Source organism: Ranitomeya variabilis, chromosome 2, assembly GCF_051348905.1.
Source record: "Ranitomeya variabilis isolate aRanVar5 chromosome 2, aRanVar5.hap1, whole genome shotgun sequence".
Lineage (NCBI taxonomy): Eukaryota > Metazoa > Chordata > Amphibia > Anura > Dendrobatidae > Ranitomeya > Ranitomeya variabilis.
Window position 1 is genome coordinate 209,130,424 of NC_135233.1, and position 20,119 is coordinate 209,150,542.

Below are 20,119 nucleotides of genomic sequence, written 5' to 3' on the forward strand. Positions count from 1 at the left end.
AAAAGAGTCTGAAAAACTAATAGCGTTTTGTTACAGGATTCGGCCTGGGCTGTGCCTTTTATTCACATCACTGTTTGAACTGTTCTATAGAGATATTTATAGTAATGAATTGTGCAGCTCAATTACATGTAATTAGAATAATTATCATTGATAATAATTACTTTACTCATTAAATATAGACTTATTAGTAATAATGTATCTTAAATTTATGTACCATTTTACTTCTGAATTCTGCACCTCTGAGTCAAAGCACCATCTGTTCCATCTTTCCAATAGCAAAAGTTTCCCGAGTCAATGTGACATGACTGTAACCTCAACAATAGTGTGTTTTCCGATTATACACATTGTGGAGCTTTTACAACAGAAAAAAAAGAATCTTTCTCAAAGAAGGGAGCAGGGGCTTTCATTTCCAATGACTGCACACAGGCTGTAAGTACAGGTAAGAGTGTATTTATGAATGATCTCAGTGTAGGTTAATTAAGGGTTGGTCTCACAGTTCATATAGGGAACTATAGTAAAAAAAAAAAACCAAAAAAAAAAAACCACACAATTAAAAAAAAATCCAGAAAATCAAAATATTCGGAGTGCATGTTCAGATCCTGGGGTGCTCAGCTTAAAAAAGATCCAACTTAAAAAACGGAGTAGAGTAAGAAAATGTAGAAAGCGGCATTGTCCTTTGGCAATTCAATGAGAAAGAAGTTCAATTCGATCCATCCAAGTGCGGGGAACAGAGAGACACAAAGTAAATGAGCCAGCCGTTTCGCCTAAGTACATGCTTCTTCTGGCTCCGGTTTTATTACAATGTAAGACACTAGTTTGTGCTGAATATAAAAAAAAGGGCTTAAATCATTGCGATCATTTAACCCTAGAGTCTCTGTTTTTTTAACAAATGAATTTTCTTTCCTTAGCTGTAGCTTTTGTCTCTATGAATGTAAACCCCTAATTTAGCATGATCCTTACAGTACATGTAAATACAATAGTTAAGTCGACATTTAAAATTCCCTTTCAATACGGTATATGTTAACCAATAAGAAAAAGATATATGGGTTATACTAACTATATACTGTTTATAGCCTTGGGAGGTTTGTTGTTAGCTCTACATTGAGTTACACTGTTTTTTATGATATTTTATATTTAATAAAGTTGATATATTTGTGAGATATTTTTAGAAACATTTTTCTTTTGGTTTCTTTTGTGATTATTGGGTGCATCTCTCTTATTCATCCAGAAACATTTGGTGATAGGAATATTGGGTGGAACTTTCCATATATACAGCAGATCAGGCAGCACTCGGTCTCCGTTGCAGTGACCAGGGCAATGGGTGAAAACAGGCAGCAACGAGCTACATCAGTGAGAAGCCGATCTCCTTCTAGGTGCACACAGAAGCCTATCTCCTTCTAGGTGCACACAGAAGCCTATCTCCTTCTAGGTGCACACAGAAGCCAATCTCCTTCTAGGTCAGTGTTTCTCAACTCCAGTCCTCAAGACCCGACAACAGGTCATGTTTTCAGGATTTCCTTAGTATTGCACAGAAGATAATTTCATCACCTGCTCAAGCATTAATTCCATCGCCTATGCAATACTAAGGAAATTCTGAAAACATGACCTGTTGTGGGATCTTGAGGACTGGAGTTGAGAAACACTGTTCTGGGTGAACAGAAGCCGATCTCCTTCTAGGTGCACACAGAAGCCGATCTCCTTCTAGGTGCACACAGAAGCCGATCTCCTAGGTGCACACAGAAGCCGATTTCCTTCTAGGTGCACACAGAAGCCGATCTCCTTCTAGGTGCACACAGAAGCCGATCTCCTAGGTGCACACAGAAGCTGATCTCCGTCTAGGTGCACAAAGAAGCTGATCTCCTTCTTGGTGCACACAGAAGCTGATCTCCTTCTAGGTGCACACAGAAGCCCATCTCCTTCTAGGTGTACACAGAAGCCCATCTCCTTCTAGGTGCCCACAGAAGCCGATCTCCTTCTAGGTCAGTGTTTTTCAACTCCAGGCCTCAAGACCCCACAACAGGTCATGTTTTCAGGATTTCCTTAGTATTGCACAGGTGATAATTTCATCACCTGCTCAAGCATTAATTCCATCGCCTATGCAATACTAAGGAAATCCTGAAAACATGACCTGTTGTGGGGTCTTGAGGACTGGAGTTGAGAAACACTATTCTAGGTGAACAGAAGCCGATCTCCTTCTGGGTGCACAAAGAAGCCCATCTCCTTCTTGGTGCACACAGAAGCTGATCTCCTTCTTGGTGCACACAGAAGCAGATCTCCTAGGTGCACACAGAAGCAGATCTCCTAGGTGCACACAGAAGCCGTGCTCCTTCTAGGTGCACACAGAAGCCGATCTCCTTCTAGGTGCACACAGAAGCCGATCTCCTTCTAGGTGCACACAGAAGCCGATCTCCTTCTAGGTGCACACAGAAGCCGATCTCCTTCTAGGTGCACACAGAAGCCCATCTTCTTCTAGGTGCACACAGAAGCCGATCTCCTTCTAGGTCAGTGTTTCTCAACTCCAGTCCTTAAGACCCCACAACAGGTCATGTTTTCAGGATTTCCTTCCTTCCATCTCCTTCTAGGTGCACACAGAAGCCGATCTCTTTCTAGGGGCAAAAAGAAGCAGATCTCCTTCTAAGTGCACACAGAAGCCAATCTCCTCCTTAGGTGCACACAGAAGCTGATCACCTTCTAGGTGCACACAGAAGCTGATCTCCTAGGTGCACACAGAAGCCGATCTCCTAGGTGCACACAGAAGCCGATCTCCTTCTAGGTCCACACAGAAGCCGATCTCCTTCTAGGTGCACACAGAAGCCAATCTCCTTCTAGGTGCACACAGAAGCCGATCTCCTTCTAGGTGAACACAGAAGCCGATCTCCTTCTAGGTGCACAAAGAAGCCGATCTCCTTCTAGGTGCACACAGAAGCCGATCTCCTTCCAGGTGCACGCAGAAGCCGATCTCCTTCCAGGTGCACACAGAAGCCGATCTGAGACAGTGGGAGAAATAACAGGCACCGTGGAACTACTGCAGTATCTCAGATGGGTCTTGTTCTCTTGGAAGGAACATTGCCAGGCACAAACCTACAGGTACCTGTAGAAGTCGGAGTAGTTGCACAAGCACCCAGTGGATTGATGCCCTCCCAGCCTCGAATCTTGGACTATTGCAGAGATTGTAGACCACCTAGGATGTGTCATCTGCATATTGGACAGCGAGCCCTGGGGCCAGGTCACAGTGCTGCCATGTGCTCATATGTTCCACTAGCACTGGATAGCACAGGGGCTCCCGAAATGTCCAAAATGCTGCATGTGCATCAGTCAGAGCTAGTCTTTTTTCATTGTGGTGATTTTCATCAGAAATGTCCTTAAAAAAGTGATTTTTAACATTAAAGAAATACAAACTTACAGGTAGTGTATGTTACACAATATATTAGACCACAAAGTCAGGGCACTGCATACTTACTTTTACCGTCGACAGCCATTGATGGTACAGCTTATCACTACCTGCAAGTATGAGGGTGAAAAAAGGTTAAATGGCTATAAACCCAAAGTAAGTAGCAAAAGATGAAATTAAATAATCAAGATGAGCTAAAAATCAGGGAAATAGAAGCTGGAAATGGGTTAAATAAAAGATTTCTGTGCGGTTTCCAACTGCACTAGATATACTTAAATTTGAGGATGCCGTCCACACAATGGCGGGTAGAATAATAGAAGTAAGGGGGCTACATCTAATAGGCACCGATATTCTTTACCTGCATATTCGCCCATATTAATCTCTTCTTCAAAGACATCACTGAATCCATTTCCAGTGTTCAGCAGGTCAAGACGCCCATCTATGAACTAGAGGAGAAATGGATTAAACGCGGCTATTATAAGTAGCGGAGCCATTCGGAGAGGTTTTCTCCAATCTCGTACCTGTTTAAATAGCTGAAGCTGAATTGCATTCTGAAGGAACGGTCTCATCCCGCTGGAACGATGGGACACAAATGTTTCTTCACAAAAGGTAATTGGCTCCTCCTGTCGGGGGCAGACAGACAAAAGTTTAAAGGGGGCAAAATGGGTCAATGGGTTGTCTGCAGTATTCAGAACCAGGGTAAATTCCACCTTTAATTCCTTCTACGCGAGATGAGATTTCTTGGTGTAACTTTTGCTCAGTAACACAGGAAGGTAAAAGATAAAACATAATTTCTACTTATTCTTGTGCAATGTGGATAAGAGGATAGATTTCCCTTCCCAGTAAATATGGCCGTCAGACTGGATCCCTCGATTAACAACCCGTCTCTAGCAATTCAGTAACCACAACTGTAGCAGTATAACTTTGGGCAATGGCTGTAGCGGTGACGTCCTATCCACAACACACCACTGCAGCCGATCAGTGATGTCAAGGTAGATGGCAATAGACAGTTGGCTGCAGCGGTCACTATTTTATTACCAGTGATGTGGCAATGGGATCCTGTGCATGGGAAGTCGCGAGAGAGAGCTATTGCCCAAACCATTGTTTGTCGGACATCTGTCTAAGGAATATGGGGGGTTTAGAGAAAGTGTTTTTTGGCTGAGTATTTAAAGGGTCATCAGGACACATGTCAAGTCCTCAGTACCATGTTCCTTTTAAATTTGAAGTGGCAGATTAGGAACTTAAAGGAAAACCCCTTTAACGGCTTGGTAACCCAACTATGCCAATATTTTAGCGCTTATATGGAGGCAGATTGTGGTGTTGCAACCCTTGTAGAGAGAACGCATCCCTGGTTAAACCACAGAGCAGAGATGTGGGGTTTTTTTGTAAGTGGAATTCGAAGCAGATTTGTTCCAAAAATCCAAACAATAGCACAGCCCACGTAGTATATAGCACAGCCCACGTAGTATATAGCACAGCCCATGTAGTATATTGCGCAGCCCACGTTGTATATTGCGCAGCCCACGTTGTATATTGCCCAGCCCACGTAGTATATAGCAATGTGGGCATCATATCCCTGTTAAAAAAAAGAAATAAAATAAAAAATAGTTATATACTCACCTTCCGGAGCCCCCGGATCCAAGCGAAGCGGTTACCGACGCTGCTCGTACACTCCGGTCTCAAGAGTGCATTGCGGTCTCGCGAGATGATGACGTAGCGGTCTTGCGAGACCGCTAAGTCATCATCTCGCGAGATCGCAGCATGGACCGGTTACCGGAGCGTCGCGAGCAGGAAAGGCCTGTTGTCGATCCGGGGGCCGACGGACGGTGAGTATATAACAATTTTTTATTTTTTTTATTATTTTTAACATTAGATTAGCATAGGCAGCATGAATAGTAAAAAGTTGGTCACACAGGGTTAATAGCAGCTGTAACGGAGTGCGTTACACCGCGGTCCGTTACCGCTGCCATTAACCCTGTGTGAGGGCAGACTGGAGGGGAGTAAATAAGCGGGCACTGACTGCGGGGAGGAAAGAGCGGCCATTTTTCCGCTGAACTGTGGCCGTCGCTGATTGGTCGTGGCTGTTTTACCACGACCAATCAGCGACTTGGATTCCATGACAGACAGAGGCCGCGACCAATGAATATCCGTGACAGACAGACAGACAGAAGGACAGACAGAAAGACGGAAGTGACCCTTAGACAATTATATAGTAGATTTCTCTTGGAATCTGTTAGAATCTTGATATTGTCAAGTCTAAAGACTGCAAAAAAAGGCGTGAAGAAATAAAGTAAAAAAAGGTGTTAAAAAAAACCAAGTTGGATTCCTCTTGAAAACCACAATGGATTTTTGTGCCACAAAAAAACTTAATTTGCACATACCTTGTAGAGGAACTGTCACTGGGTCCCTCTACTCGGAGTATTCCATTTTTTTTTTTAATTCGCCACCACCATACTGTTCTAGAGACGTGGATTTTTTTTCCCAATTTAGTGCTAATTTTTAGGTTCTTTACAACCAGGAGGAACATACAAGATAATTGTGCAGAAGAGCCCAAACACACGCCACCAAAGAATCCGGTGACCACCCACTTGATCCTGTGACTATCATACGTGATCGTGCAGCGCCGATGCATTGCCATGACAGCCAGGGGTCTGCTAAAGACCTCCGTGCTTGTCATTACTGTGAAGGTTGTGGGTTGTAATAATCAGCTAGGCAGGTTAACGATGCAATTATTTTTTTATTCCTTACGTCCATGGCAACTCTGGGTAGATTGCCAAAATACAATGCACCCAGTCCACAAGATCCCAACCCGAGGCTGATAGTTCCACTGCCCCCATACCAGACGATAACCACTGTGTCTCCAAACTTTTGGTTGGCCCACAGCTTTTGTATCTCCTGCCAGTATAATCTGTAGTCACAGTGCATGCTCCTCCAGAAGACAGATACCATGACCATAGCACAGGTATCCAGCTCCAGCCAGCAACAACCCCTCCATTTCCGCGTCAGTGTCCTCAATACCCCAAGCCGCCCTCTGGAACTGAGCCAATCCCTCAGGAAACAACCGCCCCAAAGCTAACTGTGCAGTGGTGGAGGTATTTTCCTGAGGCTGAGCCACATCACCTGGGACTGCATGCAAGATCGTCTATGGTGAAGGCTCCACTGGGTCTACTATCACCATCCACACAATGGGATTAGCGACCGTGAGAACAATGGCTTAATTGAGGCCCTTTACCAATCTCCTGTCTGGCCTTATGTACACATAAGATGAAGCCCACACATCTTCCTCTGCTTACTGTCACTAAATAGAAAAATGGATTCTTGAGGCACAATACTTTCCAGGAGAGATTTGTGCACCTTAAACTGACGAGCAAGCAAATCTCTAATAATACACAACGATAAGATCAACGTAACCGGTGCTCCATGCTGGAAAAGTCCACATCCTTTAGTGCCATGGAGTCCACTCTATGTCCACTGGTCCACAAGTCTTTAGTCCATGGCCAGCTACTCACAATCATGATTCTCCAGCGTTTAGCTGGAATTCACAGGAGATTGTCATTTTCTCTATACATAGCAGTGCTGTGTATATTTGTTTTTTCTGGCTGTTGCAACAGAAAGTTTGGCATCTGCGTAATCGTGCAGATATGGAGAATCATATTGCCAAGTCAAGTTTTACTATATAGTGAGCATTGCGAATAAAAAAAACCTAAACAAAAATTGTGGAATTGCACTTTTTTTGCAATTTCAACAGCACTGGAATTTTTGTTCCACTTTCCAGTGCATTAAATGATAAAATGAATGGTGTCATTCAAAAATATGACTTGTCCAGAAAAAAAAGCAACCCCTCACACTGCTATGTCGCTGGAAAAATAAAAAAAGTTATAGCACTTGGAAGAAAAGGAATAAAATCCAAAAATGGAAAAACAGCCCGGTCATTAAGGGGTAATGCAAGCAAGGAGGTGGAAACAAGTGGAGCAAGAAACAAACATAAGGCAGGGATTACACGGCGACTTTGACAATGACACCTGTCGAGCAGCCAAAGTTCGCTAGGTGTCGCTGCTACATTGCAGAGCAATACAAGTGCGACCACGACAAGCAAGTCGAATCAAACTTTTTGTTACTTGCTTGTCGTGGTCGTAGTACCCTCTGAGTCATAATGTGGCCACACTCGTTATAATGTAGTGTCGTGGCCAAAGTTGCAGTGTAGCCCCAGCCTTTGGGGTCATCTATCGTTGGTGACAAAATTCTGAACCATAAGGCTATGTGCACACGATGCGGGATCCGCAGCAGATTTTTCCACGCAGAAACGCTGCAGATCCGCACTGTGATGTACAGTACAATGTATATCAATGGGATAAAAAAATAGCTGTGCAGATGGTGCGGAAAAATCAGTGCGGAATTGCTGCGGATTTCAAAGAAAAGAAGTGCATGTCACTTCTTTTGTATGGATCTGCAGCGTTTCTGCACCCCATCCATGTTAAAAATCCGCAGTGGCAAAAAACGCAGAAAATCCGCACAAAATGCGTATCAATTCCGCATAAAAACCGCTGCAAATCCGCAGCTGCGGATTCCGCCAGGAGATGTGGATTTTGTGCAGAAAATTCTGCACCACTTTTCCTACGTGTGCACATAGCCTAGTGGTGAACCCATTTTATGTATTGCTATGGGGCCCCATCTCTGCGTACATCACTATAAAAGTCACATAAGTACGATATGAATGATAGCCAAGTACACATTCATGCTAAATTTACTTTTTAACAACGCAAATCATTCTCCACTGAAATAAAAACATAAAATTGTCCGAAAAATGGAGATGAGCCGGTCTGCAGCCGAGGTTCTACTCTTCTCTACTGATTATATTCTGATCCACATCCTTCTTTCCCAACATATTTCTTCATTCAGATTTGCCCACGAAGTTTTCATAATTATTTCACAAGATCGCTCACATAAGGATAGATGTCAGATTTCAGCACAACAGTCACATCACTAATATTACTCCAAGGTCTTTTAGTTTTTTTGTATGCTAATTTATTTTTTCGCAAAACAAACTGCCAACATTCAGCCCTACTTGTGCTACACTTATAAATGTTTTATGAATGCTATTTCTTCTCATTCTGTGATACACTTTATACTGGCAAGACATCGCTATTGACAAATCTGATGTGAAAAAGTCTGCATACATTATAATAATTTACTAGTTTAGTTATTCATCCGGTGGGGGGTACATAGAAAAAAGGCCACGGATATTCTTTACCTGCTGAATAGCGTTGCCTCGGTTCTGAGAACGCATCTGATCGCTTCACAAGTAATGTGTGTATTAAATAGACACCTGCATTAGACCTGGAATTGTCAGTGCTACAAAGTATTAGAAGAGACGATCTGCATGGTATATGTTCTCAAAGCCGAATAATGGCTCACTGAAGATCCCATGTACGCCCATGTCTATCGGGTAAAATAAAAGCGAGGTGGGAACACAATCTGTAAGAATAACATTTATTTGATACATTTTGTAAATTAAAATGGAATGTTTTCATTGTATTCAGGTGTTGGAGCCAGTGATGTGCACGGAGACGAAGGGCCGAAAAAAGGGAATTAGGGCTACCGATAATTCCATTTCCAGGTAGTCCCTCAGGAGATAGTCTTTCCTTGACCTATGACAAGACAGGATCAGAGAGAGGATAAAAGGACAATCTCACCTCCACCCTCAGATGTTTTTCAAAATTACTACTGAAGGATGGATGCAAATGGTCTATACGAGCCACTAGACCTCATATGACCTTTTTTATCGGCCTTCAGCTCAATCTCGAGCCATGGCAACTTGATGGATGATCTGTAGGAAGATCGTTTTTTTTGCAAGTCAAGGAAGGGGAAATAAGGGTGCTGTTCTGAAGGACTACCTGTATATCGAATTAGCGGTAGGTCTAATTCCTTTTTTCCCCACACATCCCTCCAGACAGCACACAGTAGTAATGACTAATGACAGATAAAGAGCACAAGGGTGGGTACAGAAGGAAGGGCTCTCAGCACCAAAATCACGGGCAAGAACTAGGCTAGATAAAGTTAAGGTACCTTCACACGAAACGACATCGCTAGCGATCCGTGACGTTGCAGCGTTCTGGATAGCGATATCGTTTCGTTTGACACGCAGCAGCGATCAGGATCCTGCTGTGATGTCGCTGGTCGCTGAATAAAGTCCAGAACTTTATTTGGTCGTCCGATCGCTGTGTATCGTTGTGTTTGAAAGCAAAAGCAACGATACCAGCGATGTTTTACACTGGTAACCAGGGTAAACATCGGGTTACCAAGCGCAGGGCCGCGCTTAGTAACCCGATGTTTACCCTGGTTACCAGCGTAAAAGTAAAAAAAACAAACAGTACATGCTCACCTGCGCGTCCCCCAGCGTCTGCTTCCTGACACTTACTGAGCGCCGGCCCTAAAGTGAAAGTGACGTCACCGCTCTTCTGTTAGGGCCGGAGCTCAGTCAGTGTCAGGAAGCAGACGCTGGAGGACGAGCAGGTGAGCATGTACTGTTTGTTTTTTTTACTTTTACGCTGGTAACCAGGGTAAACATCGGGTTACTAAGCGCGGCCCCTGGTTACCCGGGGACCTCGGCATCTTTGGTCGCTGGAGAGCTATCTGTGTGACAGCTCTCCAGCGATCAAACAGCGACGCTGCAGCGATCGGCATCGTTGTCGCTATCGCTGCAGCGTCGCTTCGTGTGAAGGTACCTTAACTGATCTGTAAGATCAGAAGAAAATATAGACAATTTTCGATATCTGCGAAGATTAATCACCGTGTAATGAGTGCCTGATATATATCTATAATGGCAATATTCAGCATAAATGTGGTAGACAGAATATACAGCAGAAAACAGCGACCGACTCCCCTGTTGTACACCAACATCAATAGTGAACTGTTGGATGAGTTATACTTATAACACCACAGCCGTAGGATAGACTTTAAGCACCTCTTATTTAACAGAAAGCATGGTGACAGCCACCACCACAACCGAAATGAGGACTGTTGTAGACAGAAAATAAACTCGCATGTGCTTACTAACACAGGACTGGTCTTTCACCGGTTCTCCTGGGCTCAGACTAAACCTTGGTTACAGACCAGCCTACCATGGCACAAGGAGTCGTGCAGGTCAGAGGCATTGGATTGACGAAAGATCAAACCAAAAACCTCAGTGTATGGATACATGGGAAAAGAATTGTGACGCTAATACATTCCAACCCAGGAGCCCACGTACGTCTATTCTGAGTCCCTAAATCTCTAAGCCACAAGTAAGGGCTGGGCATTATCCTCTGCTGTTACCAACGCTGGGTTCATCTTCAAACCACCTAATAAAGAAGCATAGATCATCCCTCCGGTGGTGCTGATGATAACGACATAGGACACTGGAATTTATGAAAATGGCCTAAATAAATGCACTTACCAATGGTTGTGCCATATACATACATAGGAAGAAAATCATGTACTTATTTGTTATATCTGGGGCTCGCTTCTAATAGATAGAATCCTAGAATGTTAGAGTTGTTATGGACCTCCGGAGTCATCGTGTCCAACCCACTGCTCAATGCAGGATTCACTAAATCATCCCAGACAGATGTCTGTTCAGCCTCTGTTTGAAAACTTTCATTGAAGGAGAATTCACCACCTCTCATGGCAACCTTGCAAACACTTGAGGGCTGGTATGAAGAACTCTTTCCCACAAGAGACAGACCCCACTTGACTCTCTTCCTCTATACAAGTCAATGCAGGTATAGGATTGCCAATTTTTTTTTTTTCTGGTAACCAGGACAAGTTATCAAACTTGGGTTCACTCAGTCTGGAGAAAATAAAGGTCTAAAAGGTGATTCGACTACCATGTGTATGTAAATGAAGGAACAGCCTGACAACTTCCCAATCATATTTTTATAACTGGACCGCAAAGTAAATAAGAACAATCTTCTATATCTAGAGGAAGAAGGTTTATTTCAATCACAGGTGATTATCAACTGTGAAAGTAGTGAGACTATGGATTCTTAACTGTAAGTAACCCTAAGACTATGGGGTCTCCCATGTAAGAGCAGTGACAGTATGGGACTCTCTGCCACATGATGCTGTACTGTTGATTCATGCAAAAGTAAAAGGAGGTCGGAATGCCTTCCTTGATAAATATGACAGATTATGGTACTAGAATCTGACAGGATACTAGTCCAAGAGCAGTTTGTGGAATCAGGAGGAACTTTGCCCCCAACCTGAGGAAATTTGCATCTTCCTCATGGGATTTGATTCCAAGATGAGAAGTCTGTTGTATTATTGGATGAACTCGATAGACATTCATCTCCCTTCAACCACTACAACGAAGAGTCCCGATTTTAGCAAGTTCGAATAATTCTGACTAGGCAGAGAATGGGCAATAGCTGAATTGAGACTCCTGCTCTGAACAGAAGAAAAACCAAAATACTAGGCCAATATGAGCACGGCGGATTACTCGGCTAAGCCAAGCTCCAAAGAATGTGGCAAAGGAAGCAGGACCTGGGTCCAGAGACAGGAGGACTTTCTAACCGGCTGTGGCTAGACACACAAAGTGTGAAGTGCAAGTCCAGCAGTGTGAAGACAGACGCTCGAGGCACGAGGCATAAAGCCAGAGGACAAAACCGAAGGCAATAGGCAAAAAGCCATGAGGCTCGAGGCACAAAGTCATGAGGCACAAAGCCATGAGGCACGAGGCACAAAGCCATGAGGCATAAAGACATGAGGCACTAGGCCTAAGCACATGGGGCCTAAGGCCAAGCTTTGGCATAAAGGCATGTGGCTAGTATCAGCCCAGAGGCCCAGCCCTTCAAGACAACATTTATACAGTGAACTTACCTGTGATGACTTCTCATCGTTCCGTAGCTCTTGATGCCATTACAAGAACATGGGGAGCTGGTAATGCTGAGAGCCTACTACTGCATTGATGCCTAAGGTGCGCTGGTCGCTGAGGGAGCTCTACCCAGAGAGGTGTCAGCCCCAGGCCTCTCAACAGGGGGAAAGGAAGGCCAAGACCCCCCGATTCCACCTGAGCCCTTAATCTGATACAGCAACTGATGTCTGAGAGACCTCTACTCAGAGAGGAGTCAACCCTGGACTGCTTGACAGGGAAGGTTGGTACAACCCCCGATGCTCCTGAGGCCGTACAACAAACCTTCACAGATACAAATGCTTCTCACTAAATTAGAATATCATCAAAAAGTTAATTTATTTCAGTTCTTCAATACAAAAAGTGAATCTCATATATTATATAGAGTCAATACAAACAGAGTGATCTATTTCACGTGTTTATTTAATGTTGATGATTATGGCTTACAGCCAATGAAAACCCAAAAGTCATTATCTCAGTAAATTAGAACACTTTATAACACCAGCTTGAAATAATGATTTTAAAATCTGAAATGTTGGCCTACTGAAAGGTATGTTCAGTAAATGCATTCAATACTTGGCCAGGGCTCCTTTTGCATAAATGCATGTGACATGGAGGCAATCAGCTAATGGCACTGCTGAGGCGTTATGGAAGCCCAGGTTAATTTGATAGCAGCATTCAGCTCGTCTGCATTGTTGGGTCTGGTGTCTCTCATCTTCCTCTTGACAATACCTCACAAATTCTCTATGGGGTTAAAGTCAGGCGAGTTTGCTGGCCAGTCACACACAGGGATACCATTGTTTGTAACCCAGGTATTGGTATTTTTGGCAGTGTGGACAGGTGCCAAGTCAGGCTGGAGAATGAAATTTCCATCTCCAGAAAACTTGTTGGCAGAGGGAAGCATGAAGTGCTCTAAAATTTCCTGGTAGACAACTACGCTGACTTTGGTCTTGATAAAACACAGTGGACCTACACCAGCAGATGACATGGCTCCCCAAACCATCACTGATTGTTGAAACTTCACACTAGACCTCAAGCAGCTTGTATTGTGGCCTCTCCACTCTTCCTCCAGACTCTGGAACCTTGATTTCCAAATGAAATGCAAAATTTATTTCCATCTGAAAACACCTTGGACCATTGAGCAACAGTCCAGTTCTTTTTCTCCTTGGCCTGGGTAAGATGCTTCTGGCATTGTCTATTGGTCATGAGTGGCTTGACACAAGGAATGTGACACTTGTGGCCCATGTCCTGGATACGTTTGTGTGTGGTGGCTCTTTAAGCAATGACTCCAGCAGCGGTCCACTCCTTGTGAACCTCCCCCAAATTTTTGAATGGATTTTTATTAACAATCCATTCAAGGCTGCAGTTATCCCGTTTGCTTGAGCACCTTTTTCTATCACACTTGTTCCTTCCACTCAACTTTCCATTAATATGCTTGGATACAGCACTTTGTGAACAGACCGCTTCTTTAGCAATGTCCTTTTGTGGCTTACCCTCCTTGTGGAGTGTGTCAGTGACTGCCTTCTGGACATCTGTCAAGTCAGCAGTCTTCCCCGTGATTGTGGAGACTACTGAAACAGACTAAGGGACCTTTCTAAATGCTTAGGAAGCCTTTGCAGGTGTATTTTGTTAATTATTCTAATTTACTGAGATAATGACTTTGGGGTTTTCATTGGCTGTAAGCCATAATCATCAACATTGAAAAGTGCTAAGAAGAAACAAGTGCAATAGGGTCTTATCTCAAAACACACGAGTGTCAGGTAAAGGAGAGATATACTCACCTTGCTGATTTGCTTGATGGCAACACATACATAGCATACATCAGCTGCTGCACAGATACCGGTCGGGAGGACGACACTTGGTGAAAGGAAAAACGAGGAAGGTATCACTAATGCGCTACTGAGACGGAATATCCTTAAAAGTAAAACTTTTATGTAACAGGTTTATAAGTCTACGCGTTTCATGGTCACGCCGGACCTCTTCATCAGAACAAACCTGGAGAGGCTTTATAAACCTGTTAAATAAAAGTTTTACTTTTAACCCCTTTCTACCAGCTGACGGAATAGTACGTCAGCTGGCAGAACCCCCGCTTTGAGGTGGGCTCCGGCGGGCAATAGCCTATGGAGGCTATTGAAGCATGCCAAAATTTAAAAAAAAAAAAGTGTTTAAAAATATTAAAAAAATAAAAAATATATAAAAGTTCAAATCACCCCCCTTTCGCCCCAATCAAAATAAAAAAAAAAAAAATATCACACCTACACATATTTGGTATCGCCACGTTCAGAATCGCCCGATCTATCAATAAAAACAAAGGATTAACCTGATCGCTAAATGGCGTAGCGAGAAAAAAAATCAAAACGCCAAAATTATGTTTTTTTGGTCGCCGCAACATTGCATTAAAATGCAATAACGGGCGATCAAAAAAACGTATCTGCACCAAAATGGTATCATTAAAAATGCCAGCTCGGCACGCAAAAAATAAGCCCTCACCCGACCCCAGATCACGAAAATTGGAGACGCTACGGATATCGGAAAATGGCGCAATTTTTTATTTTTAGCAAACTTTGGAATTTTGTTTTACCACTTAGAGAAAAGAGAACCTAGACATTTTTGGTGTCTATGAACTCGTAATGACCTGGAGAATCATAATGGCTGGTCAGTTTTAGCATTTGGTAAACCTAGCAAAAAAGCCAAACAAAAAACAAGTGTGAGATTGCACTTTTTTTGCAATTTCATCGCACTTGGAATTTTTTTCCCGTTTTCTGTTACATGGCATGGTAAAACCAATGGTATCGTTCAAAAGTACAACTCGTCCCGCAAAAAATAAGCCCTCACATGGCCATATTGACGGAAAAATAAAAAAGTTATGGCTCTGGGAAGGAGGGGAGCAAAAAACAAAAAAAACGGAAATAGCTCCAGGGGTGAAGGGGTTAAGGATATTCCATCTCAGCAACGCATTAGTGATAACTTCCTCATTTTTCCAATCATCAACATTAACAGAAATAAACACTTGAAATAGATCACTCTGTGTGTAATGACTCCATATAATACATGAGTTTCACTTTTTGTATTGAAGAACTGAAATAAATTAACTTTTTGATGATATTCTAAATTTGTGAGAAGCACTTGTATCTTCACTCTAGGAGCAACCTCTCATGCGACTATCCCCTGAAGGGACAGGAAAAACACAGGAGGGAGGAGGTGGGAGAGGCCTTTTAACCTCACTGTGATCTTGTCCTGTCACAGGTTAAGAAAATACGACCTTCTGTTATTCAGTCAGGAGGAACATACTGGAAAAATAGATTACATTTGGGGCATTTTGATACTATTCAAAATCGCTTAAAGGGAACCTGTCACCCCCCCCCCCCCCTCAGGCGTTTTTAACTAAAAGATCCACCTTGTGCAGCAGTAATGCTGCATTCTGACAAGGTGGCTCTTTTAGTTATTGGTGCTGTAACTGCCGAAATAATCAGTTTTGTTATTTGTCCAATATACCTTTTCTTCAGTCAAGTAGGAAGGTCTTTCCCCCCCGCTGCAGACGTCACACAGCCGCCACTCAAATCTTCTTGGCGCCGGGCGCCGCCTCCTCATCGCTGGTTTGAAATGAGCCGGCGCCTGCGCTCTTTTCTCCTGCTTTGGGCAGGCGCAGTGAGCGCTGCCCGTCCTCTCTCCTCATATGCAGTCTAGCTGACTGCGCCTGTGCGGCCGCCCTGCCTGTGAATCCCAGCCCCGCAGTAAGAATAAATCAGAAGACACTGCGGGGCTGGGATTCACAGGCAGGGCGGCCGCACAGGCGCAGTCAGCTAGACTGCATATGAGGAGAGAGGACGGGCAGCGCTCACTGCGCCTGCCCAAAGCAGGAGAAAAGAGCGCAGGCTCATTTCAAAACAGCGATGAAGAGGCGGTGCCCGGCGCCAAGAAGATTTGAGTGGCGGCTGTGTGGCGTCTGCAGCAGGGGGGAAAGGCCTGCCTCCTTGACTGAAGAAAGGTATTTTGGACAAATAACAAAACTGATTATTTCGGCAGTTACAGCACCCAGAACTAAAAGAGCCACCTTGTCAGAATGCAGCATTACTGCTGCACAAGGTGGCTCTTTTAGTTAAAAACGCCTGGGGGGGGGGGGGGGCGACAGGTTCCCTTTAATCACTTACTGTCTAGCAAAGGAGGACTCGGTGCTTGTATTCACCTTTTTATTCTCCAAGATCCTTGAGTTAAATAAGTTGTATGTTATCCCTTATAAATGAGTAACTTAAAGGTATTGTTCACACTTAGGGTTCAAATCTGCAGTCACTCTATGTGACTGTAGATTTGTGATTCCTGACAGCAAGCACACTGCACACTTTCGGGATTCTCCGATCTCAATTAGCATACTTCCAGCCACATTCCCACTAGACATACCTGGCCTCACTCAATTTCCTTGCATTAAAAGGCTGTACATGTCTAGTCGGTACATGACTGCATGTATGCAAATCACATATATGTGGTCACATGCCCAGCCCTGGCGAATCCTGACAGCAAGTACATTGGAGCACTGGAGAATTCACAAATCTGTAGTCACATAGAGTGACTGCAGACTTAAGCCTTTAAAAGTGTTGTCCACATTTGGGGATAATTATTTTTTTTTTGCAATTATTCATGTTGTTTGGACTAAAAATAATTTTTACTACTGATTTTCATTCTAAATTTTCCACCATTTGGCTTTTCCAGGCTTTTTGTTTCCTGTCACATTGAACATGTGGTCTGTGGTCATAAATAAGGAGACTGATGAATTCTTGGTCAACTCATTCTGCAGCCAGCAAAGGACAGTGAAGCACAGAAGCTATAGAAGGAAAATTATGCCAAATTTTTAATGAAACCTAATTGCAAAAAAAAAAAACCCAAAACACATTTTTCTGAAAAAGATGGGACAGCTCCTTTAATGATCGCCAGGTGTTGGCCTGCTGCGACTCCCAATGATAACCTTCTCTATATAGAGGAGATGTCAGACATGTTTATATAATCATTATGCATTCAACCGCCAGAGCGATGTACTTGGCTTTCTCCACCATTCCCATAGACAATGAATAAAGCAAAGGTGTGCATATGCTCAACATCCGAAGGAGGAGCTCTGAACAGTCCCGTTCTCGAGATCAGAAATAGGAGTTGATTTGTAATTCTCGGCAACAGTGTAAGAAACTTTGCTGCACTTCTTCATACACCATTTACATCTAGCCGCTGCCAGAGGCAATAATGGCTAATCACGGGGGTCCAAAATTCCCATCGATCAGACATGGATAAGATAATAAATTCCAATGCCCAGATCCTTGCCATATCAAAATCTTCTTTACTCATCATATTAAAACCTGGGTAGTCACCATAGTGAGCTAATTCAAATCACAAACACTTGTGGTGCACAACTCATTTTAGATTTATGTCTTGTGGCATTGGATTCCCTGCCCTTGTCTTCACCAACTTTACATAAGTGATGCAGCCACCTGAAGGTATTCTCTTTTTTGAAACTTAGGTTCAGAGTAGAAAATTGTAAGTTTTTCTTTATTTGATGATTGTGAGCCCTCGCGGGCAGGGTCATCTCTCCTCCCGTACCAGTTGTGACCTACATTGTTCAAGATTATTGTACTTGTTTTTATTATGTATACCCCTCCTCACATGTAAAGTGCCATGGAATAAATGGCGCTATAATAATACATAATAATAATAATAATAATTTGATGGCAATATTTGAAGTATTGGTGGGGTCACTGCTGAGTGTATGGAGCTAAGCCTGCTCCATATGCTGCAGATGTCCGGAGCTTGCTCGAATTACTGCTGTTCACCATTTAAATACCGCTGTCAATCACTGGTAGCAGCACTTAAATGGCAAGATTTCCAGTACACTTATGCACCATCTCCCATTAGCCCCCTTGCTATGCAATTGAGGGAAGTTGATAAGTTAACATGGCAGTTAAGGGCCTGCTGATGATCCCCGTAGCTGCCATCTAAGTCCTCAAGTGAAGCTCAGCCAGAGGTTAGGCTTCATAGGAGAACAGCAATTACAATATATAGTGAAATATATTAATATTGCAGTATAGAGTATAAATGATCAAACAATTGCAGGTTCAAGTCCCCTAAGGAAGCTAAAAAGTAGAGTAAAAATTAAAAAGAAAATTCAAAAAAATTACATAAAACATACAAAAAAGTTTAAATAGTACTTTTACACATTAAAAAAATGAAGAATTAAAACATAAATAAAACATATACAAAATCAAAAACAGCCAGAGCTGCATTTTTGGGGGTGGCTGCACTTCTCTACAAAAATACAATTAAAAAAGTTCAATTTTTTATAGTTGGGGGAAAGGTCCCTGCGGTGGGGCCATCAACAAACATACATTTATCAATTGGTGATTGGTGAGAAATTACTTTAAAGTGTGAGACATACTTATCAAGAAAAGTTCCAGTCCTCGTAATCAGTACAGCAACAGTCCGTAAACCTCATTATTTTACCCTATAATAACCAGACAGCGCTACAATCAAAAATAAAAATGATACGGCATTTCACAGTAAAAACAGAGAGAGAGATAAATTAACCCGGAAATTGGTAGAAATCCTCAGCTGAGCGATTTGTGACAACAGTTATGTTTACCAACTTCCAAGACTAAGTGAAATGCGCAGCCCGGCTATGGCAAGTATTAAAACTCTAGAAATAGGGAGCTTTCCAGCAATTTTTACTATTCTTTTTTTTTCACTGCTCATAACGAACCTTTATGTTCTAAATCCACAGGGGTAATATATTGTGTGTTATTTAGTTTATATTTCTGAGCCGTATTTGATGATCTCATTAGTCCTAGCATATATTTCTGGGCTTTCCAGATTCTAGCTAATGTAAGGTGAAGGTTTTTTTTAAAACCTCCTTTGGATTGTTTTATTGGAGCTCGTTAAAAAGTTGTTACAGCTTCCTGATGTTTTCGAGAATCTGTATAGCGCTCAAAATGAAAGGCCCGTACGGCAACTTATTTCAGACACAGCGGGGAAAACGATAGCAAGGCTCCGGCTAGATGGGAGCGGAACGCAAATTAGCAAGATGGAAGAAGGCATGAGACATCGATATTGTGAGATTAAATTGATTGGTTTTGTAAGAACAAAAAAAATAAAAAATAACAACAAAAGTTTTTCAGCTGGGAAAATCCATTGTCTGAAAATTGCAGCAAGGAATTTGGAAGCTAAAGTCATCATCAGGCGTTGCAGGAAGATTCAGGGAGAAAATGCTGTAGGTTCCTACCAGCTATAGCATGAAGTCAAGCTTCCTAGCTGCTGAGAAACCACATGTCCCAGCATGCCCACTTGACGCTACATAGCAGCTGGTGAGACAATAGTTGCAGAGCATTGTTCCATATAATGTTCATTGTTCACTTAAAATTCTTCTACATTTTGGCTGATTTCAATGGAAATATTGAGTTCAGTGATGAAAGCATTGACAGTACATACGGACTAGGTCTACATGATGTCTTCCATTACTGGCATCCCATCCGATGCGATGGCTCAGTGTACTAAATTATTATTATGTAAAATGATACTTGTTCTAATGGAAAATGTACACAAGTGACCCCTTATGGACCATCTCTAATGATGCAACAGTTAAGCAGGTAGGGTCAGATGGTGCTCATCTATCGATCAATGCTAAGGATGCAAAACTCAAAAGGGTAGGGTCAGATGGTGCCCACCTAGCGATCAATGCTAGGGATGCAAAACTCAAAAGGGTAGGGTCAGATGGTGGCCACCTATCGATCAATGCTAGGAATGCAAAACTCAAAAGGGTAGGGTCAGATGGTGCCCACCTATCGATCAATGCTAAGGATAAAAAACTC

At 42.8% G+C, this 20,119-nt stretch overlaps 1 protein-coding gene across 8 annotated transcripts in view; it reads right to left on the reverse strand.

Moving 5' to 3' along the window:
* Positions 1 to 20,119, reverse strand: part of DENND1A (DENN domain containing 1A) — an 851,690-nt gene that overhangs the window by 116,066 nt on the left and 715,505 nt on the right. For all 8 annotated transcript variants that reach the window (XM_077283539.1, XM_077283536.1, XM_077283537.1 and 5 more), the window contains 3 exons: positions 3,913 to 4,014; positions 3,750 to 3,837; positions 3,461 to 3,501 (listed from right to left, as the gene is read on the reverse strand). In XM_077283539.1, the coding sequence (XP_077139654.1) occupies positions 3,461 to 3,501; positions 3,750 to 3,837; positions 3,913 to 4,014 (231 nt within the window). The remainder of the gene's footprint in view (positions 1 to 3,460; positions 3,502 to 3,749; positions 3,838 to 3,912; positions 4,015 to 20,119) is intronic.